At 46.1% G+C, this 16,195-nt stretch overlaps 1 protein-coding gene across 1 annotated transcript; it reads left to right on the top strand.

Annotated features, from left to right (window-relative positions):
* Positions 1–9,315: 9,315 nt before the first annotated feature.
* Positions 9,316–11,135, top strand: LOC307192310 (keratin, type II cytoskeletal 8-like; the record flags this gene model as incomplete). Its single annotated transcript, XM_079933119.1, is given in 3 exon segments — positions 9,316–9,507; positions 9,509–10,285; positions 10,289–11,135. Coding segments are annotated over 3 exon segments (1,470 nt in total). The 3' UTR covers positions 10,790–11,135.
* Positions 11,136–16,195: the final 5,060 nt, after the last annotated feature.

Below are 16,195 nucleotides of genomic sequence, written 5' to 3'. Positions count from 1 at the left end.
AAAAAAAAAGGTATTGATGAACCTAATTGCAGGGCAGGAATAAAGAGGTAGACATAGAGAATGGACTTTAGGACATGGGATGGGAGGGCGAAGCTGGGGCGAAGTGAGAGTAGCATCGACATATACACTACCGAATGTAAAATAGTTGGCTGGTGGAAAGCAGGAGCACAGCACAGGGAGATCGGCTTGGTGGTTTGCGATGACCTAAAGGGGTGGGATAGGGAGGATGGGAGGGAGGCTCAATAGGGAGGGGATATGGGGACATGTGTATGCATATGGCTGATTTGTTTTGTTGTGCAACAGAAACTAACACAGTATTATGCAGCAATTACACTCCAATAAAGATCTATTAATTAATTAATTTTAAAAAGTCATGGGGATGTAATGTACAGCACAGGAAATAGTCAATAATACTGTAATAAGTTTGTATGATGACAGATGGTTACTAGACTTAGTGTGGGTGATCAATCTGTAGTGTATATAAATCAAATCACTATGCAGAACACGTGGAACTAATATATATTGTATGTCAATTATACTTCAATAAAAAAGAATACATCTCTAAAAAGAACTCTGAGTAAGACTTTAACGAAGTTCCTTGTGTTTGAATATAATGCCTAGAATTTTTTCTGCTCACTTCCCAGCTCCCACAGATACTTCAGAGGGTTGATGTTCCTACTCAAGTCACTACCACACAAAATAGATTCTTATCATGTTCCACTTGTTAACAAAACAAGACATTTTATTTAAAAAAAAAATAAGAAGTAGGGTATTAGGAGTTAATATATGTTAAGACAAATTCTAAGCCTGTAAGCTGCTTCTTACAGCCCTCCTGATTCTCCAAGGAAACACCAGGCTGGGCACAGGCTGGTGCGCACTCTGCATCAGCGTTTGTGTTTCTAGGGCTCTGGGAGCACGTGGCTGTGTGCATTTCAGGCTCCGGGCTGTAAAAGGGGCCCTGAGCTTTAATAAGCCCCTCCGCTCCCCGCCCCCTTCCCAGCCCCGGTCTCTGAGGCTCTGCCTCCAGCACTGAGAGTCTGGGAGGCTGCACTGGTATGCTCACGGGTGTCATGCGGCCGGTGGCCAGCAGGGGGCGGCGACACTTAGTGGCTTCCCAGCTTTGGGACTCCAGGTGGCAGAATTGGTAAGAACAGCAGAGGCACCCTGCCATCCTCAGAGCGGCTCACCACTATGCTTTCCAACCCTTGTTCTCCATCTCCACCCCATGTCTGATGTAGAAATAGATACCAGTAATGAGTAATAAGTACCATTAGTATTAACTACTATATAGTTAACAGTCTGTAATAAATAGCTGTTATTAGCAACAATAATCTATATTCTTATCACACTTTAGTCTTAATCTAGACAATTCTTCTCTGGTTGCCTGAGTTCAGGCAAGAAGATGAGGCCAACTGTTTACCTAATCAGAGCAGAGGGGGCGGGGGAGGCCAGTCCTCACCTGGGAGTGGCTCTAATGGGCACAGCCTGACTCACAGGTCTCACAACCAACAAGCCTTTGGGTACATTTCTGATCCAATGCTAATGGTTCCAGTGATAAGTCTTACTGTGTGTTTGTACTTTAACCTCGGCCACTAAGACAGTAGGACATTGGGTAGCAGACCAGGGAAACCCGCACTCATCTTAAGAAGGGACAGAGGAAAAAAGACTCTACTGATAAAGCCTTTCTTGTCTTAGTGACCAGCAGACAGCAGATGTAGTGACAAGCATGTGGGTTCATGATAAGACCCTTGAAATGAGTGGTGACATCATCTCAGCTCCCCTTCCCTATCCTCTGGAAAACGGGCTTTCACAACATGGGGATCTTGCTTAACAGACTTGCATGTTTTTATTTGTTTTTATCTAGATACCTTACTGTCATTGCCGTCTGCATAGACCGTCAGGCTGCAGAGGGCCCATAAGGCACAGCTACTCGTCACTACATGCCTACAGGCATGCACTGTGCTGATGCTGCCGTTGTTCATGTTATCACTCCCCAGACAGGAATGAGCTGCCAACGCATGTCAGAAGTGGTGTCAGCATCATTTCTGTAAAATCAAGGTGTCATGATCTTTGCTGTTGAGGGTTACAGTTGCGGGGGGAGGGGGCTCCAGTGTGATACTGTGAGTGCTGTGAATGTGGGGAGCACAGAGGCCACCCAGAGCATCTCTGATCCATACTTGGGGCCAGAGAAGACTAAAGGAGGCATCACTTGAGCTGAATCTTGAAGGATAAGTAGGAGACAGGTAGATGGACAAAAGTCAGGGGGCATTTCAGGGCAAGAACAGCATCACCAGACAGAGATACACTATTCACTAATACCAATCTGAATGTCATGTAAAGAAAACCGAAGAGTCGTACAGCCCTCTGACCAGAAGTCAGGAAAGTTGGGGTCATGTCCTGGCACTGTCCACAGCTTTGTGAAACTGGTTTGCCCATTCATTTAAATGTTGAGAGCTGGAGTTCAGGCTGGTTATGGTCAAAGGTGGACTGAGACCTAACTTGCTCTGGCTCTGTGTTTGGGGTTGACTTTAATCTTTAACGTGACATTTTTTTTTAAGTATACTTTTTTAAAAAATAAATTTATTTTATTATTATTTTTTAATTAATTTATTTTTGGCTGCATTGGGTCTTTGTTGCTATGCACGGGCTTTCTCTATTAGTGGCAAGCGGGAGCTACTCTTTGTTGCAGTGTGTGGGCTTCTCATTGTGGTGGCTTCTCTTGTTGCGGAGCAAGGGCTATAGGTACACAGGCTTCAGCAGTTGTGGCACGTGGGCTCAGTAGTTGCAGTTTGCGGGCTCTAGAGTGCAGGCTCAGTAGTTGTGGAGCACGGGCTTAATTGCTCTGTGGCATGTGGGATCTTCCAAGACCCGGGATCGAACCCACATCCCCAGCATTGGCAGGCAGATTCGTAACCACTGCACCACCAGGAAAATCCCTGAACATGACTTTTTGAAAGGCCTCAGAATCCAGTTTCTTCTGGTTCATTCAGATATGATAGAGTTTGTGCTGCCCTGAGATGAAAAATAAATTCCTGAGCTGGGGGTACAGCAGGGCCTTAGGCAGGATTAGTCCTCCTCTGAGTCTCACCCTCAGCAGCCCAGTATTTCCTTAACTGATCAGAGCAAAGAGGGCTATGAGACCTTGTAGCACCATCCCTGTTCTCCCTCTCGCCTCACATTCTGGAAATAGCTCCTGCCCTTCATGGACTGGTGCCTTTTACTCCTTAGATCCAGTGGCTTACAACCAACCTTGGTGTCTTCCTCTCAAAGAAGTCCTTTCCCCATTCCTGCCGGAAATCATCAGAGAAGTCAAGGAAAATGGAACTGAGCCAGAAATGTCAATTCTCATTCTTTGGCCAAATGATGACAATAAGCCAAGGGCTTTATTCTCAGAAGCTGTTTAATGGAAAGTAGAAAGAGAAGTTTTAAAAGCATGAGGAGGTTATGAGAATTGGGGAGATTTTGCTTGAAGTTTTGACATTACATATTGTTCTTCTAACTTGAGTTCCCCATGACCTTGCAGGGTCCTATGGAGTTTCTCCATGAATTTTGAGGAAATGTTCTAATTATAATCAGTACTCTCCAGAGAGACTCACAGGCAAAGTGAACCATACCTGAGGGAATGTTATGAGTAAAACTCAAGAACTTTAAGTTCCACTGATGCTGAAAACTCAGCCTCTGTGCACCAGTGCCGAATTGAATCTCAGAGTTCTGGGTGAAGTAGAAGAGAATAGCCTTGTTGTTTTGCCAGGCAAAGAGGGACACAGTGGGCTTCTGCCCTGAAAACTGTGTGTCCCCACCCAGGAGGATTTGGTGAGGAGTTTTATAGCAAAGGTTCAAGGGTGGGGTTGCTGATAAGATTAGGGTGTATACACAGCCTGCACTCCTTTAACCTGGCCTCAGGTGATCTACTGATCAGCTTCTGGGGTTCCTTTAATCTGGCCTTGGGTGGTCTTCTCTGGAATGAAGAATGCCAACATCTTCCATTTGTTGGGGGGTTTAGTTCTGTAAAGAGCTCAAAGATATTGTTAATGTTTATCCCTTGAGGCTGAACCCGGACCCTGCTCCAAGGCTGCACTATTGTTTCTTGACTGCTCCTCCCTTGTCTCTGAATCCCCTCCCTTCCCTGATTAACAGCTGTTTGAATCTGCCCTTTGGGACTCAGGGAAGGTCATGGAGGCTGGAGTCTGTTCCCTATAAACAAGGAACGGGGGACACAGAAAGGTTTCCATGCCCAGGAGCCCTACAGGGTCCTGCTCAGTTTCCTTACCAAGGAAATGTGGGAGGAAAAGGTAAAGGAGACAAAGACAGTAACCAGAACAAGGGGGTATTTTCAAGGGTTTCTTCTTGGAGCTGAAACTCCATTAAATATCACTTTTGCTTGCAATATAACCTCTGGGTTCAAAAAAGCTCCCTTTGAGGGTATTCCCTGGTGGTGCAGTGGTTAGGACGCTAGGCTTCCATTGCAGGGGTTGCAGGTTTGATCCCTTGTCAAGAAAGCTGAGCAGCGCAGGAAAAAAAAAAAAAGCTACCTTTGAGATTTTCCTCTCCTTCATAACCCTTGAACTACATTTAAGTCCACAGGAAGCCTCTGTGTTTCTGATGGTATTTGGTCTAAGGCTGCCAGCTTGGGAAAACCTTTGTAGCTTATTGATGATTTAGCAACACTGAGAATTAATGATGCATTGGGTGGAGTGTTTGAAATGAGATTAAGCTGTAGCAAAGCTAATTGTTGCATCAGCTTGAATGGATGAGGGATGGGCCAACTGCAGGGAGGAGGAAACGTCTTGCCTTCCTTGCCCTCAGGAAACTGCTTTTGAAAAGCAAACACCATGACTCCTTGACTGAGAATGGAGACTGAGTTTGGAAATCAGTTGATGAGTCTTCAACATTATAGCAAACACAGCTTCAGATATAAAGTGGTATCTGCTGATGAGAGCACACAGCTACTGTCATGAGGGGCTTCTTGCTGGAAGGCCAAGCTGAAGAGGGAGTGAGGGGATCTGTTGACTGATGTGATGAGAGCAAGGTCTTCCTTTTCTACCTGGGAATGTCCTTGGCCTTCAGCCCACCCTGTATCTCGGTGCTAAATGCAACTCCACTGCAGAAAGAGGCATCTGTTGTGAGAAATAAAGATTATGTATACAACAATGCACAAGGCATAGAGAACACCTTTTGGAAGACATTCTTTCCATTTTTGCACTGTAATTGGAGCAAACTGCCACTTTGTACATGTCGTCAGTTGGCTCCAACACGTCCTGGAGTATGTTTGCTTTGGCCATTCTGAACATGAAACAAGACTGTATTCGCTGTCAGGTATGTCCTTGGGATCAGCTGATGGCAGGTGGCGGGCAGCCTGGCTGCAGCCCCTCCACTGCTGCTATTCCCTGTGCCTGGCTGCTCTTGCCTCCATGCTGTGAACAGCATGGTTATGAGAAGTTGATCCTCTAATTTCTGAGTCTTTCTGAACAAGGGATTTTCATAGAAGCTTCCAATTGGGTTGGGTCAGAGGCACCTCTGAGAAGTCAGTGCGACCCCCATGTATAATCTGGTTCCACAATGTGCCCTCTAAGAGAGTGATTCTCAAACCTGGCTGCATATCGTAGTTACCTGGGGAGTTTTTAAAACTGCAGCTCAGGCTGCACCTGATGCCGAAAACTCAGCCTCCGTGCACAGTGAAAAATTGACTCTCAGAGACAGAGTTTTGGGTGAAGTAGAAAAGAATAGTTTTACTGCTTTGCCAGGCAAAGGGACCACAGTGGGCTCATGCATGCCACAAAAACTGGGAGGACTTGGTGAGTTTTATAGCAGTGGTTCAAGGGCAGAGTTGCTGATAAGGATCAGGGTATGTACAGGGCCTGCAGTCCTCTAATCTGACCTCAAGTGGTCTCCTGATGAGCTTCTCAACATTATCAAACTGTGACCTTCTCTGGAACGAAGAATGCTACCATCTTCCATATGTTGGGGGTTTTAGTTCTGTAGAAGAGCTCAAAGATATTGTTATATGCTTCCCTTAAGGCAGAACCAGGACCCTGCCCCAAGGCTGCACTATTGTTTCTTGCCTGCTCCTCCCCTGTCTCTGCATCCCCTCCCTTCCCTGATTAGCAGCTGTTTGAACCTGCCCTCAGGGAAGGTCATGGAGGCTAGAGTGTGTTCCCTACAGACAAGAAACAGGGGACACAGAAAGGCTTCTGTACCCAGGAGCTCCACAGGGTCCTGCTTGGTTTCACACCCAGGACAGTTTAATTAGATTCTTTTGAGGAGGGTTGCAGGCCCTAATATTCTTTAAAATATCTTGGTTGATTACAGCATGTAGCCAAGTTGGAGAACCAGTGCTCAGGCCTGTACCCTGACATGGTACTAGGACAAACAGCTGAGCTCAGCCCACACACAGGGGACCGTGGGACTAGAGAGGAGACAGCAAGTGGGGTGCAGAGGCCCAGCTGCTGTGATACCAATTCCCACTGATCATGTGAGGTGCCAGGTGCCCCCAAGCCTCTATCTACTTCAGAAATAGCTCAGATACGTCTCAGAACATGCGGCTTGGCTAAGAGGCTGATACGTCGCTCTTGACTGAATAGCTAAGTAGACATTTCAAGCACAGGTTCGGCCCCTGAATGAGTGTCTGTCCTCACATTTACCAGCTGCTCCTGAGCTCGAATTTATGCTGTGAGCCAGGGCCCTGCTTCCTCAACAAAAACCTCCCTTTGTGACTGGAGAAGCAGTTGAGTTGAGTAGCACTAAACACACACACACATACACACACACACACAAATGGGTCTTTAACAAGACAGCTCAAAAGATTATCACAGACCCCTCTGGGACCAACTCTGCCCCCCAGTCCTCAGTCATCCCAGGCCCAAGTCTGCCCTCTCTGCCGGATGCTGGGAAGCTGGTGACAGCACAACCCCCACACAGCTATTTGCATTTGGGACTTAGGGCTGCTGTCCAGGGGCCTGAGGAGCACAACCTCCCTGGTACCTATTTCTCAATCTTAAAGAAAACCAGGAGCTGAGTTGCTCCCTTGGTGGGGGTGGGGCACAAGAAGTGGTGGGAACAAATGCCTCAATTTGCTACTTAGGGTGGTGGCTCTTGAAGAGACCGAGGTCAGCCTGTGGACCCAGCTTGATGGGAGCTTCACCTCCTGGGGACTGGGTGGGAGGGGTGAGAAGTGACATTTCTGGAAGGTTCCTGGACACTTTGGTGGGGGGCAAGTCCTGCTCTCAACTATGAGCTGAAAAACCAGCCAAATAAGGGCTCCCTGAAGGATAAATATATGATCCCCTGGGGAACCTGGGAACTATCTGGGCCAGAGGAGCTCCTGGAAAAGATAAGCTGGTAAAGCATGTAAACCCTTGAAAGCAAGGCCACTGCAGATTTGAAGCATTCACAAACACAGCATTTAAAAACTGAATATAGGGATTTCCCTGGTGGTGTAGTGGTTAAGAATCCACCTGCCAATGCAGGGGACACAGGTTCAATCCCTGGTCCTCGAAGATCCCACATGCCTCAGAGCAACTAAGCCCGTGCGTCATAACTACTGAGCCTGCACTCTAGAGCCCGCAAGCCGCAACTACTGAGCCCATTTGCCACAACTACTGAAGCCCATGTGCTCTAGGGCCCGTGTGCTGCAACTACTGAGCCCGTGTGCTGCAACTACTGAAGCCCACGCACCTAGAGCCCGTGCTCTGCAACAAGAGAAGCCACCGCACTGAGAAGCTGGTGCACCACAATGACGGGTAGCCCCTGCTCACCACAACTAGAGAAAGCCAGCACACAGCAACAAAGACCCAATGCAGCCAAAAATTTAAAAAACAAACAAAAAAAAACTGAGTACAGAAAGGTAAAATAACAAAGTACAAATTTTCTGAAATCCCACTACCAAAAGAAAGCCCTTGTAAACACCTTCCAAATAGCTCTCTACAAATGTGTGTGTGTGTGTGTGTGTGTGTGTGTGTGTGTGTGTGTGTGTGACTATACATTTTCACAGACTTGGGGCCTAAAGTTCATACAGTTTTTTTTTTAATTTCTTAATCACTATTTTTTTATTGAGGTGTAGTTGATTTACAATGTGTTAATTTCTGCTGAACAGCAAAGTGATTAAGTTATACATATATATACATTCCTTTTTTAATATAGTCTTTTCCATTATGGTTTATCATAGGATATTGAGCACACACAGTTTTGAAACTAGTTTTTCTCTCAGTCAACAATTAGTCCTGGACTTGGTCTGTGTCAATGAATTTATACCCATATCATTTTCAATGCTTGCAGCACATTCTCTTATATGTATATACCATAATTTAACTATCCTTTTATTATAAATAAAGCTGCTAAGAGCAAATCTTGTACATGTGCTTTTTTTGGACATTCCTCACTTCTCTTGAGATACACCTGGGAGGGGGTTGCTGGGCTATAGGCTGTCACTCTCCTCTCATTGGACATTGAGGTGGTTTCTACTTTTTGTTTTTTCAAACAATTCTGCGATAATTCTTGTTCTGCTAAGAATGTAAGTTTTGCAAGGGAAAGTGCCTTTTCTGTTTGCTTCATAGATGAATTCCAAATGTCTATGTTGCTACTTTCAACACATATTTGTTGAAATAACTGAACAAACATGGATTTCTTTCACATCTGTAGGAATACAGTCAATTCTTGACTCAAAGTTTTCACTGCTCTGCCCATGTCCATGGATGACCATGAAAGCTCCATGAGTACTGATTTGGCGGTTACAAATAAATTTTAGTGAGTAGGCAAATTTGCAAAAACAGAATTCACAAATAATAAAAATCAATTGTATTTCATAAGATATATTTGAGAATCAGACTTGTTGGATAATAGAATATTCACACTTTAAGTACTGTCAAATTTCCACCACCCTTCATGAAAAGATATATTAATTTACTTCCCCATCAGTAGTATGTGTGAGTGCTTGTTAACCCTAGACCAAATCTGTTGTTGTTCTTGTAGACATGGATTAGGGGGTCTCTGATTTTTATTTTGATGACAAAAATCACACAGGGGAACACAAAAATTACAATTGACAAACTAGGAGTGAGTCGTGGGCTGGAAAACAAGAGGAATACATTTCCAGAGTTCCCTGGATTCTTCCTGGAATCTTGGGTTTCCTTCCAGGGTCCTCCATGCCCTGGGTACCTCCTGGACCCCTTCCAGGAGTCCCACAGAGCTCAGCTTGAGAACCAGCACTCTAGGCCAAGGGTTCCACTGTACAAGAAGTTTGAGATGGACCTAGGAGCAGCTTCACAACTCCTTGAGTCTGTGTGCTTCGGCCTCCTTGCCTCCTCTCCAGCCCCCACCATGTCCATCAGGGTGACCCAGAAGTCCTACAAGGTGTCCACCTCTGGCCCCCGGTCCTTCAGCAGCCACTCGTACACCAGTGGGCCGGGCGCCCGCATCAGCTCCTCGGCCTTCTCCTGGGTGGGCAGCAGCAGCAGCTTCCGGGGTGGCCTGGGCAGCAGCATGAGTCTGGCTGCAGGTTACAGTGGGGCCCGCCCCGGGTCTGGGGGGCATCACACCTGTCATGGTGAACCAGAGCCTGCTGAGCCCCCTCAAGCTGGAAGTGGACCCCAACATCCAGGTCGTGCGCACCCAGGAGAAGGAGCAGATCAAGACCCTGAACAACAAGTTCGTCTCCTTCATCAACAAGGTACGGCACCTGGAGCAGCAGAACAAGATTTTGGAGACCAAATGGAACCTCCTGCAGCAGCAGAAGACAGCCCGGAGCAACATAGACAACATGTTTGAGAGCTACATCAACAACCTCCGGCAGCAGCTGAAAACCCTGGCCCAGGAGAAGCTGAAGCTGGAAGTGGAGCTTGGCAACATGCAGGGGCTGGTGGAGGACTTCAAGACCAAGTATGAGGAAGAGATCCCAAAGCACACAGACATGGAGAATGAATTTGTCATCATCAAGAAGGATGTGGATGAAGCTTACATGAACAAGGTAGAGCTGGAGTCCCGCCTGGAAGGGCTGACTGACGAGATCAACTTCTACAGGCAACTGTATGAAGAGGAGATCCGTGAGATGCAGTTGCAGATTTTTGATACCTCCGTGGTCCTGTCCATGGACAACAGCCGCTCTCTGGACCTGGATGGCATCATCGCCGAGGTCAAGGCCCAGTATGAGGAGATCGCCAACCGCAGCCGAGCTGAGGCTGAGACCATGTACCAGATCAAGTACGAGGAGCTGCAGACCTTGGCTGGGAAGCACGGGGATGACCTCCATTGCACGAAGACGGAGATTTCCGAGATGAACCAGAACATCAACTGACTCCAGGCTGAGATCGAGGACCTCAAAGGCCAGAGGGCTTCCCTGGAGGCCGCCATTGCTGATGCCGAGCAGCGTGGGGAGCTGGCCATCAAGGATGCTCAGGCCAAGCTGGCCGAGCTGGAGGCCGCTCTGAGAACCGCCAAGCAGGACGTGGCGCGGCAGCTGCGCAAATACCAGGAGCTGATGAACGTCAAGCTGGCCCTGGACGTGGAGATCGCCACCTACCGCAAGCTGCTGGAGGGCGAGGAGAGCCGGCTGGAGTCTGGGATGCAGAACATGAGCATCCACACCAAGACCACCAGCGGGTACTCAGGTGGGCTGACCTCAGCCTATGGGACCCCTGGCTTCAACTATGGCCTGAGCTCCTACCAGTCCAGCTTGGGCTCTGGAGGGGGCTCTGGCTCCTTCAGCCGTACCAGTTCCAAGGCTGTGGTTGTCAAGAAGATTGAGACCCATGATGGGAAGCTGTTGTTCGAGTCCTCTGACATCCTGCCTAAGTGAAAGGCTCCTGTGATCCCTCCCAGCCTCCCTGCTCACTTGTTCCTGCAAGAAGGAGTTGTGCAGGGGAGTGTTGGAACCAAAGACCTGAGGCTCAGTCCCGTCCTTAGCCCACCCCTGGGGGAGTCAACTGCCTGGGGCTCCCTCTCTTGCCCACGACCCCAACTAAAAGCCAATCCAAGTGTCTTTTTCAGAATAAAGCTTCAGCTGGCTCTGCCAACACACACACACACACACACACACACACACACACACACACACACACACACAAAAGAAGTTTGAGATGTACAGGGCTGGTTCCGATGGCGGCCTCAGCCTGGGTGGGCTCCCGCAGTGGAGGAGGCAACAGCTTGGCCACCCAGTTGTGCAGCTGGAGTACTGGCCGGGTGGCACCACCTCACACTTGTAGCTGGAACCTTGGGTATCCAGGCTGCTTGTGAAGGCAAACATGTCTTTCCGGCTCTCCTCCTCAGCACAAGGTTAAAGAACAAGCACCCTTTCTTCAAGGCTCTGTTGGGGAGAATGGGTCGGCAGAGCAGAGGCTGTAGACGGAGTGCTGCAGACCATGTGGGAGGACTGGTTCTCCCAGGACTGGCTCTCAGTCCCTGCTGGGTGGGGCTGAGGACCCTCCAGGCTGAAAGGGGAGCAGGAGCCCCCTCCCCAGGTCTGAAGGCCAGGCTGGAGAGCCAGGCACATGCCCCTCCCTCCACCACCACCAGTCTGAACTCCTGCTGTCCATCTCGTGTTTTGTCCACGCACCAACGTTCTGATCCTCTCCTGGGAGGCGCTGAGAGCACTGGTTTTGCAGCTGTTGAACAACTCCAATTTCAGCAGTGACGTTTCCCCAACAGGTCCAAGCAGATGACCCCCTTCTGGTCAGCTGACCCTTGGCCTTCGTGCCTGGAGCTCAGGGGCTGGGGGGAGAGGAGAGGCAAACTGCTGGGGCTTGGGGCCGGCTCCTGGAGAGATGGAGGACACTTGGTCAGCGGAGCCCATCTAGCCCTCCTCCCAGCTGTGTCTACCTGCACTGGGCTCCCAGCATCTGCTTCTCTGACCCCTCAGGGGTGTACTGCCTGTGATGGCACAGGGACCCCTCCTTCTCCTCTCCCTCTCCTCCCCCTCCTCCTCCCTCTCCTCTCCTTATTCTCCTCTTTTCCCCCTCTCCTTCCCCTCCTCCTCCCCCTCCCCTCCCCCTGTCTCCCCTCTCCTCCTTCCCCCTCCCCCTCCGCCTCCTCCTCCTCCCCTCCTCCTCCTTCTCCCCCTCCCCACCACCTCTTCCTAATCCTCCCTACAGCTGGAAGTGGTGCACAGTTGTTGGACACCCCAGATGTTTAACTTCCATATTTGCCTGGTGACTGGTGTGTGGTCAGCGCTGAATCAATGATGGCTTTATTGGTTGACTGAATGACTGACTGAATGAAGGAATGTGACTGAATGAAGGAATGAATACTTCACTTCAGGCTTTTTACTCCCCTTCCATATAGTTATGGATTTTCTAGATATCTCTGAATCTAATCTTGACAGTAGTCCCTGGATGGCTTCTTTGGGTATTTCTACCTTGACCTTTAATGAGTCCAAACAGCAGTGGGAAAGCAAGGGTTCTGAAAAGCAATGATGGCTCAGGGGCCCAGGTTTCTCTCCACAAATGCCAAGCACTGCTAGCAGAAAGTGCAATTACCTTTAAAAAACCAATGAGCAATTGATTTTTCGATTCAGTAAATTATAGAACAAATTCAGTAAATTATAAACCAAAGACAACACTAATTAACACCAAAGAAGATTAAACATGCATTCACATTTTCCACTAACATTAATAAACTTGTTGGGTTCCTGGCACTCCCCAGCGATGGAAACCATGCCCCCTCATCTGCAGGCAAAATGCCTTTCAGTGGGCATCTACAGTTGACTGAGATAATGAATCTCTGTCCAAGTTACTCCCAATTTTATTAATAGATTATTTTATAGACTAATGCAATTATAAATTAGCTATTCAATGGCACACAATGGGATTCATGAACAAATCTGGTTAAATGCTTTTCTTGATTGCACTGTGTGCATAGCATCTTTAAATCAAGGATTCAGTTCTTAATTCACACCAACAATTAATGTTTGCACACGGTGTATTAATCATTTCAGTTTGAGGGGAGAAGTCCCAGTTGTTTATTTGTAGGGATGTATTAGTATTTGCCTGCATCTCGAATTACTAATCTGAAATTTCTGGGGAAAGGGAAAGAAAGGTGTTTTTTTTTTTTCTAATTTGTGTTTTTAAATATAAAAGTACTCTCTTAAGTTAATGATATAGTAAAGGTAAAAAAACAAGCACGTTCAAAAATGTGAATTTGTAATGTCATTTTTGTTCATCATCTAGAACATTCTGGGAGAAAGTATCCTAAAATTTTGACTATGGAAATTTCCAGACTATAAGCTTCCTGATGACATTTTATTTATTTCATTTTACTTTCCTTTTTATGGATACTTTCCTCCAGAAAATGCCTATAATTTGAATAATGATATATAGCACATATACACTAAAATATACCGTAAACTTTAAAGCATTATATAGTTTCTAACAGTCCTGATATTCAGTAAAGCCTTGCATAAATGGACTGTAAAAATCTATCCCAGAATGGAATATTGACTATGACAAATGAATTTAGCTGTATTACAGATGTGTGATGTAACCTCACTGAAGGGGGAGGGGGGATGAAGCTGACCTAAATAACTTCTGAAAATGGTACTTTGGGTAGTGTTAGACTGAAGACAGAAAGAACTCTACATAACACCTTATTCTGTTACTGAATCCAAGCTCACTCTGCTCGCCGCATGACAGGCCAATAAAATGGAGACTAGGTGTTGAGGCAAGGAATATGACTTTATTCAGAAAGCTGGCAGACCAAGAAGATGGCAGACCAAAAAGATGGCAGACAAAAGTCTCCAAAAAAACGATCTTATATATGTACCCTGGAATGGCCCGCCTCAGGGAAGGGATGTGTTAATTTCTTCTTTCTTGCAGCCATCCACAGGTGGGCGGGGTCAGGATGTTTCCCTGAACAAAGGCACTTTGGTTTAACATTCAGGCAGAGGCGAAGGGTTCCCCAAGGCAGGCCATTATGTATAGACAGTATCCTTTTAGTGAACAAAAGCAACAGGAAGCAAAGGTTAAAGTAAAAGAAACAGATCCAACATGTAGTCAGATTTGGCTCTTCCCTGTTACATGCTGACAGGGCCTAGATGAAATGATGCCCAGCAGCAGTGACTACCACCAGCATCTAGACCTCAGTTTCTAAAGACCCTTCTCCAGTAAAGAGAACCTGGGCTGCTCAGAGAAAGGGCTGGGACAGGGAAAATTAGCTTGGAGCATTTTATAGTTCCAGAAATTAAGAAGTTCCCCCCAAAACACGTATTGAGCATGTCAAAAGGACATAGGTGCCAAACTTCAACAGCTCCCAATGGCCAAACTGGACAATCTGACCAAGAAAGTAAGTAACAGTAATATTGCATGATGACCCAAGGAATAAATGAAACATCCCTGAGTACATACTAATATAAGTAAATGATTGAGTAAGTAAGTAAATGGGAGAGAAGGGACAGATCTTCTATGCAGAAGAATTTCAGTTAATAAATGTAGACTCTCCATTCCAGAAAGTGGAACTTAATCCTCTTCCCTTGAGTGCAGGCTGGATTTGTGAATCCCGTGAATCCCGTGAATAAAGCATGCAAAGGAGAAGATAGTAAAACCCAGCAAGACCCTGTGGGCCTCCTGAGCACAAAAGCCTTTCTGTGTCCCCTATTTCTTGATTACAGGAAATAGGCTTCATTTGGCCTCCATGACCTTCCCTGAGTTCCAATGGACAGATTCAAACAGTTGCTAATCAGGGAAGGGAGAGGATACAGAGACCAGGGAGGAGTGGCTGAGAAACAATAGTGCAGCCTTGGGGCAGGGTGCGGGTCCCCCCTCAAGGGATACACATAACAATATCTTTGAGCTATTTTGCAGATACTGAAACCCCCACCAGGTGGGAGAAGTTAACTGTATGCTGCCCACAAGCACGTAGACCCCAGACCAGCTGGAAACAGAAGGTTGATGATGCTGACTCCCGATTACCTCACCACCAGCCAATCAGAAGAATGTCCGTGAGCTGATCACACTTTCTTTGAACCGTTACTATAAAACTCTTCACTAGTCCCTCCAGGTTGGGACACAGAGTTTGGAGGGCATTAGCCCACTGTGGCCCCCTTTGCCTGGCAAAGCAATAAAGCTATTCTTTTCACCTTCACCCAGAACTCTGTCTCTAAGATTTAATTCAGTGTTGGGGTACAGAGGCCAGTTTCGGCATCAATAGTAACACAGCAGAGAGAAAACCTAGCACACACTACCTTAACCATGTGATCAAGGTTAATATCACCAGTGACAGGTGGTGTTGACGTCACACCCTCCCTAATACAAAGGGTACTTTACTTCTCTGTTTTTTTCCCCAAAACTCAGTTCCCCTGTCTCATGATGAATTAATGCATCAGACAAACCCATATTGTGGGACATTCTACAAAACACCTGACTAGTCCTCTTCAAAACTGTCAGTTATGAAAATCAAGGAAATGTTGAGAAACTCATGAATTGAGGAGACTTAAGGAGACAGGACAACTAAATGCAACAGGGAATCCTGAATTGGATCTTGGACTAGAAAAAGAGTAAATAGTATAAAAACTGGTAAAATTGGAAAAAAGTTTGTAGCTGAGTTAATAGTGTTGTACCAATTTACTTTCTTTTTTTGATAAATGTATAGTGGTTATGTAAGATGTTAACACTAGAAGAAGGTGGGTGAGGATATACTTGGATTTTCTGTATTATTTTCTCAAATTTTCTGTACCTAAAATTACTCTAAAAGTTTTTTAATTAATTTTCTTTTAAAAACTTCAAGTCTATCCTAGTATTTTATAGAAGTGGTGTTCTAAGTTTTCCTGCTTATTTCAAAAATGGCCTGTTAATAATCATTATCTTGTGGTTTAATAGTTAGCAGCAACAGAATCAGACTGCCTGGGTTTGAATCCCCCTTATTATTTTTAACCTCAGACAAGTCGTTTAACTTCTCAGTGCCTCAGTTTCTTCATCTGTAAAATGGGAATAATAATGTATCATAGGGATGATGTCAGGATTAAGTAAGAAAATACACAAAAACTATTTTTGTATTTGATAAATGTTAAGTAACAGTGGTAGTAGAGATCTTCTAAAATGTCCCAGAAATATCCTGAAAAACTCAGTTTCCCTCCTTCCCAAATTCTTTTTGTCATGAGTCAGAAGATGGGCCAAAAGGTCAAAAATGGATAAAAAATTGGTGAAATGAACTATGATTATTTTTCCCAGTGAACATTCCAGAAGGAGAGTTAATTTAAATAAAGCAAACATTCATT

Source organism: Stenella coeruleoalba (assembly GCF_951394435.1).
Source record: "Stenella coeruleoalba genome assembly, chromosome: 10".
NCBI lineage: Eukaryota > Metazoa > Chordata > Mammalia > Artiodactyla > Delphinidae > Stenella > Stenella coeruleoalba.
This window is presented reverse-complemented; position numbering and strand designations above follow the sequence as displayed.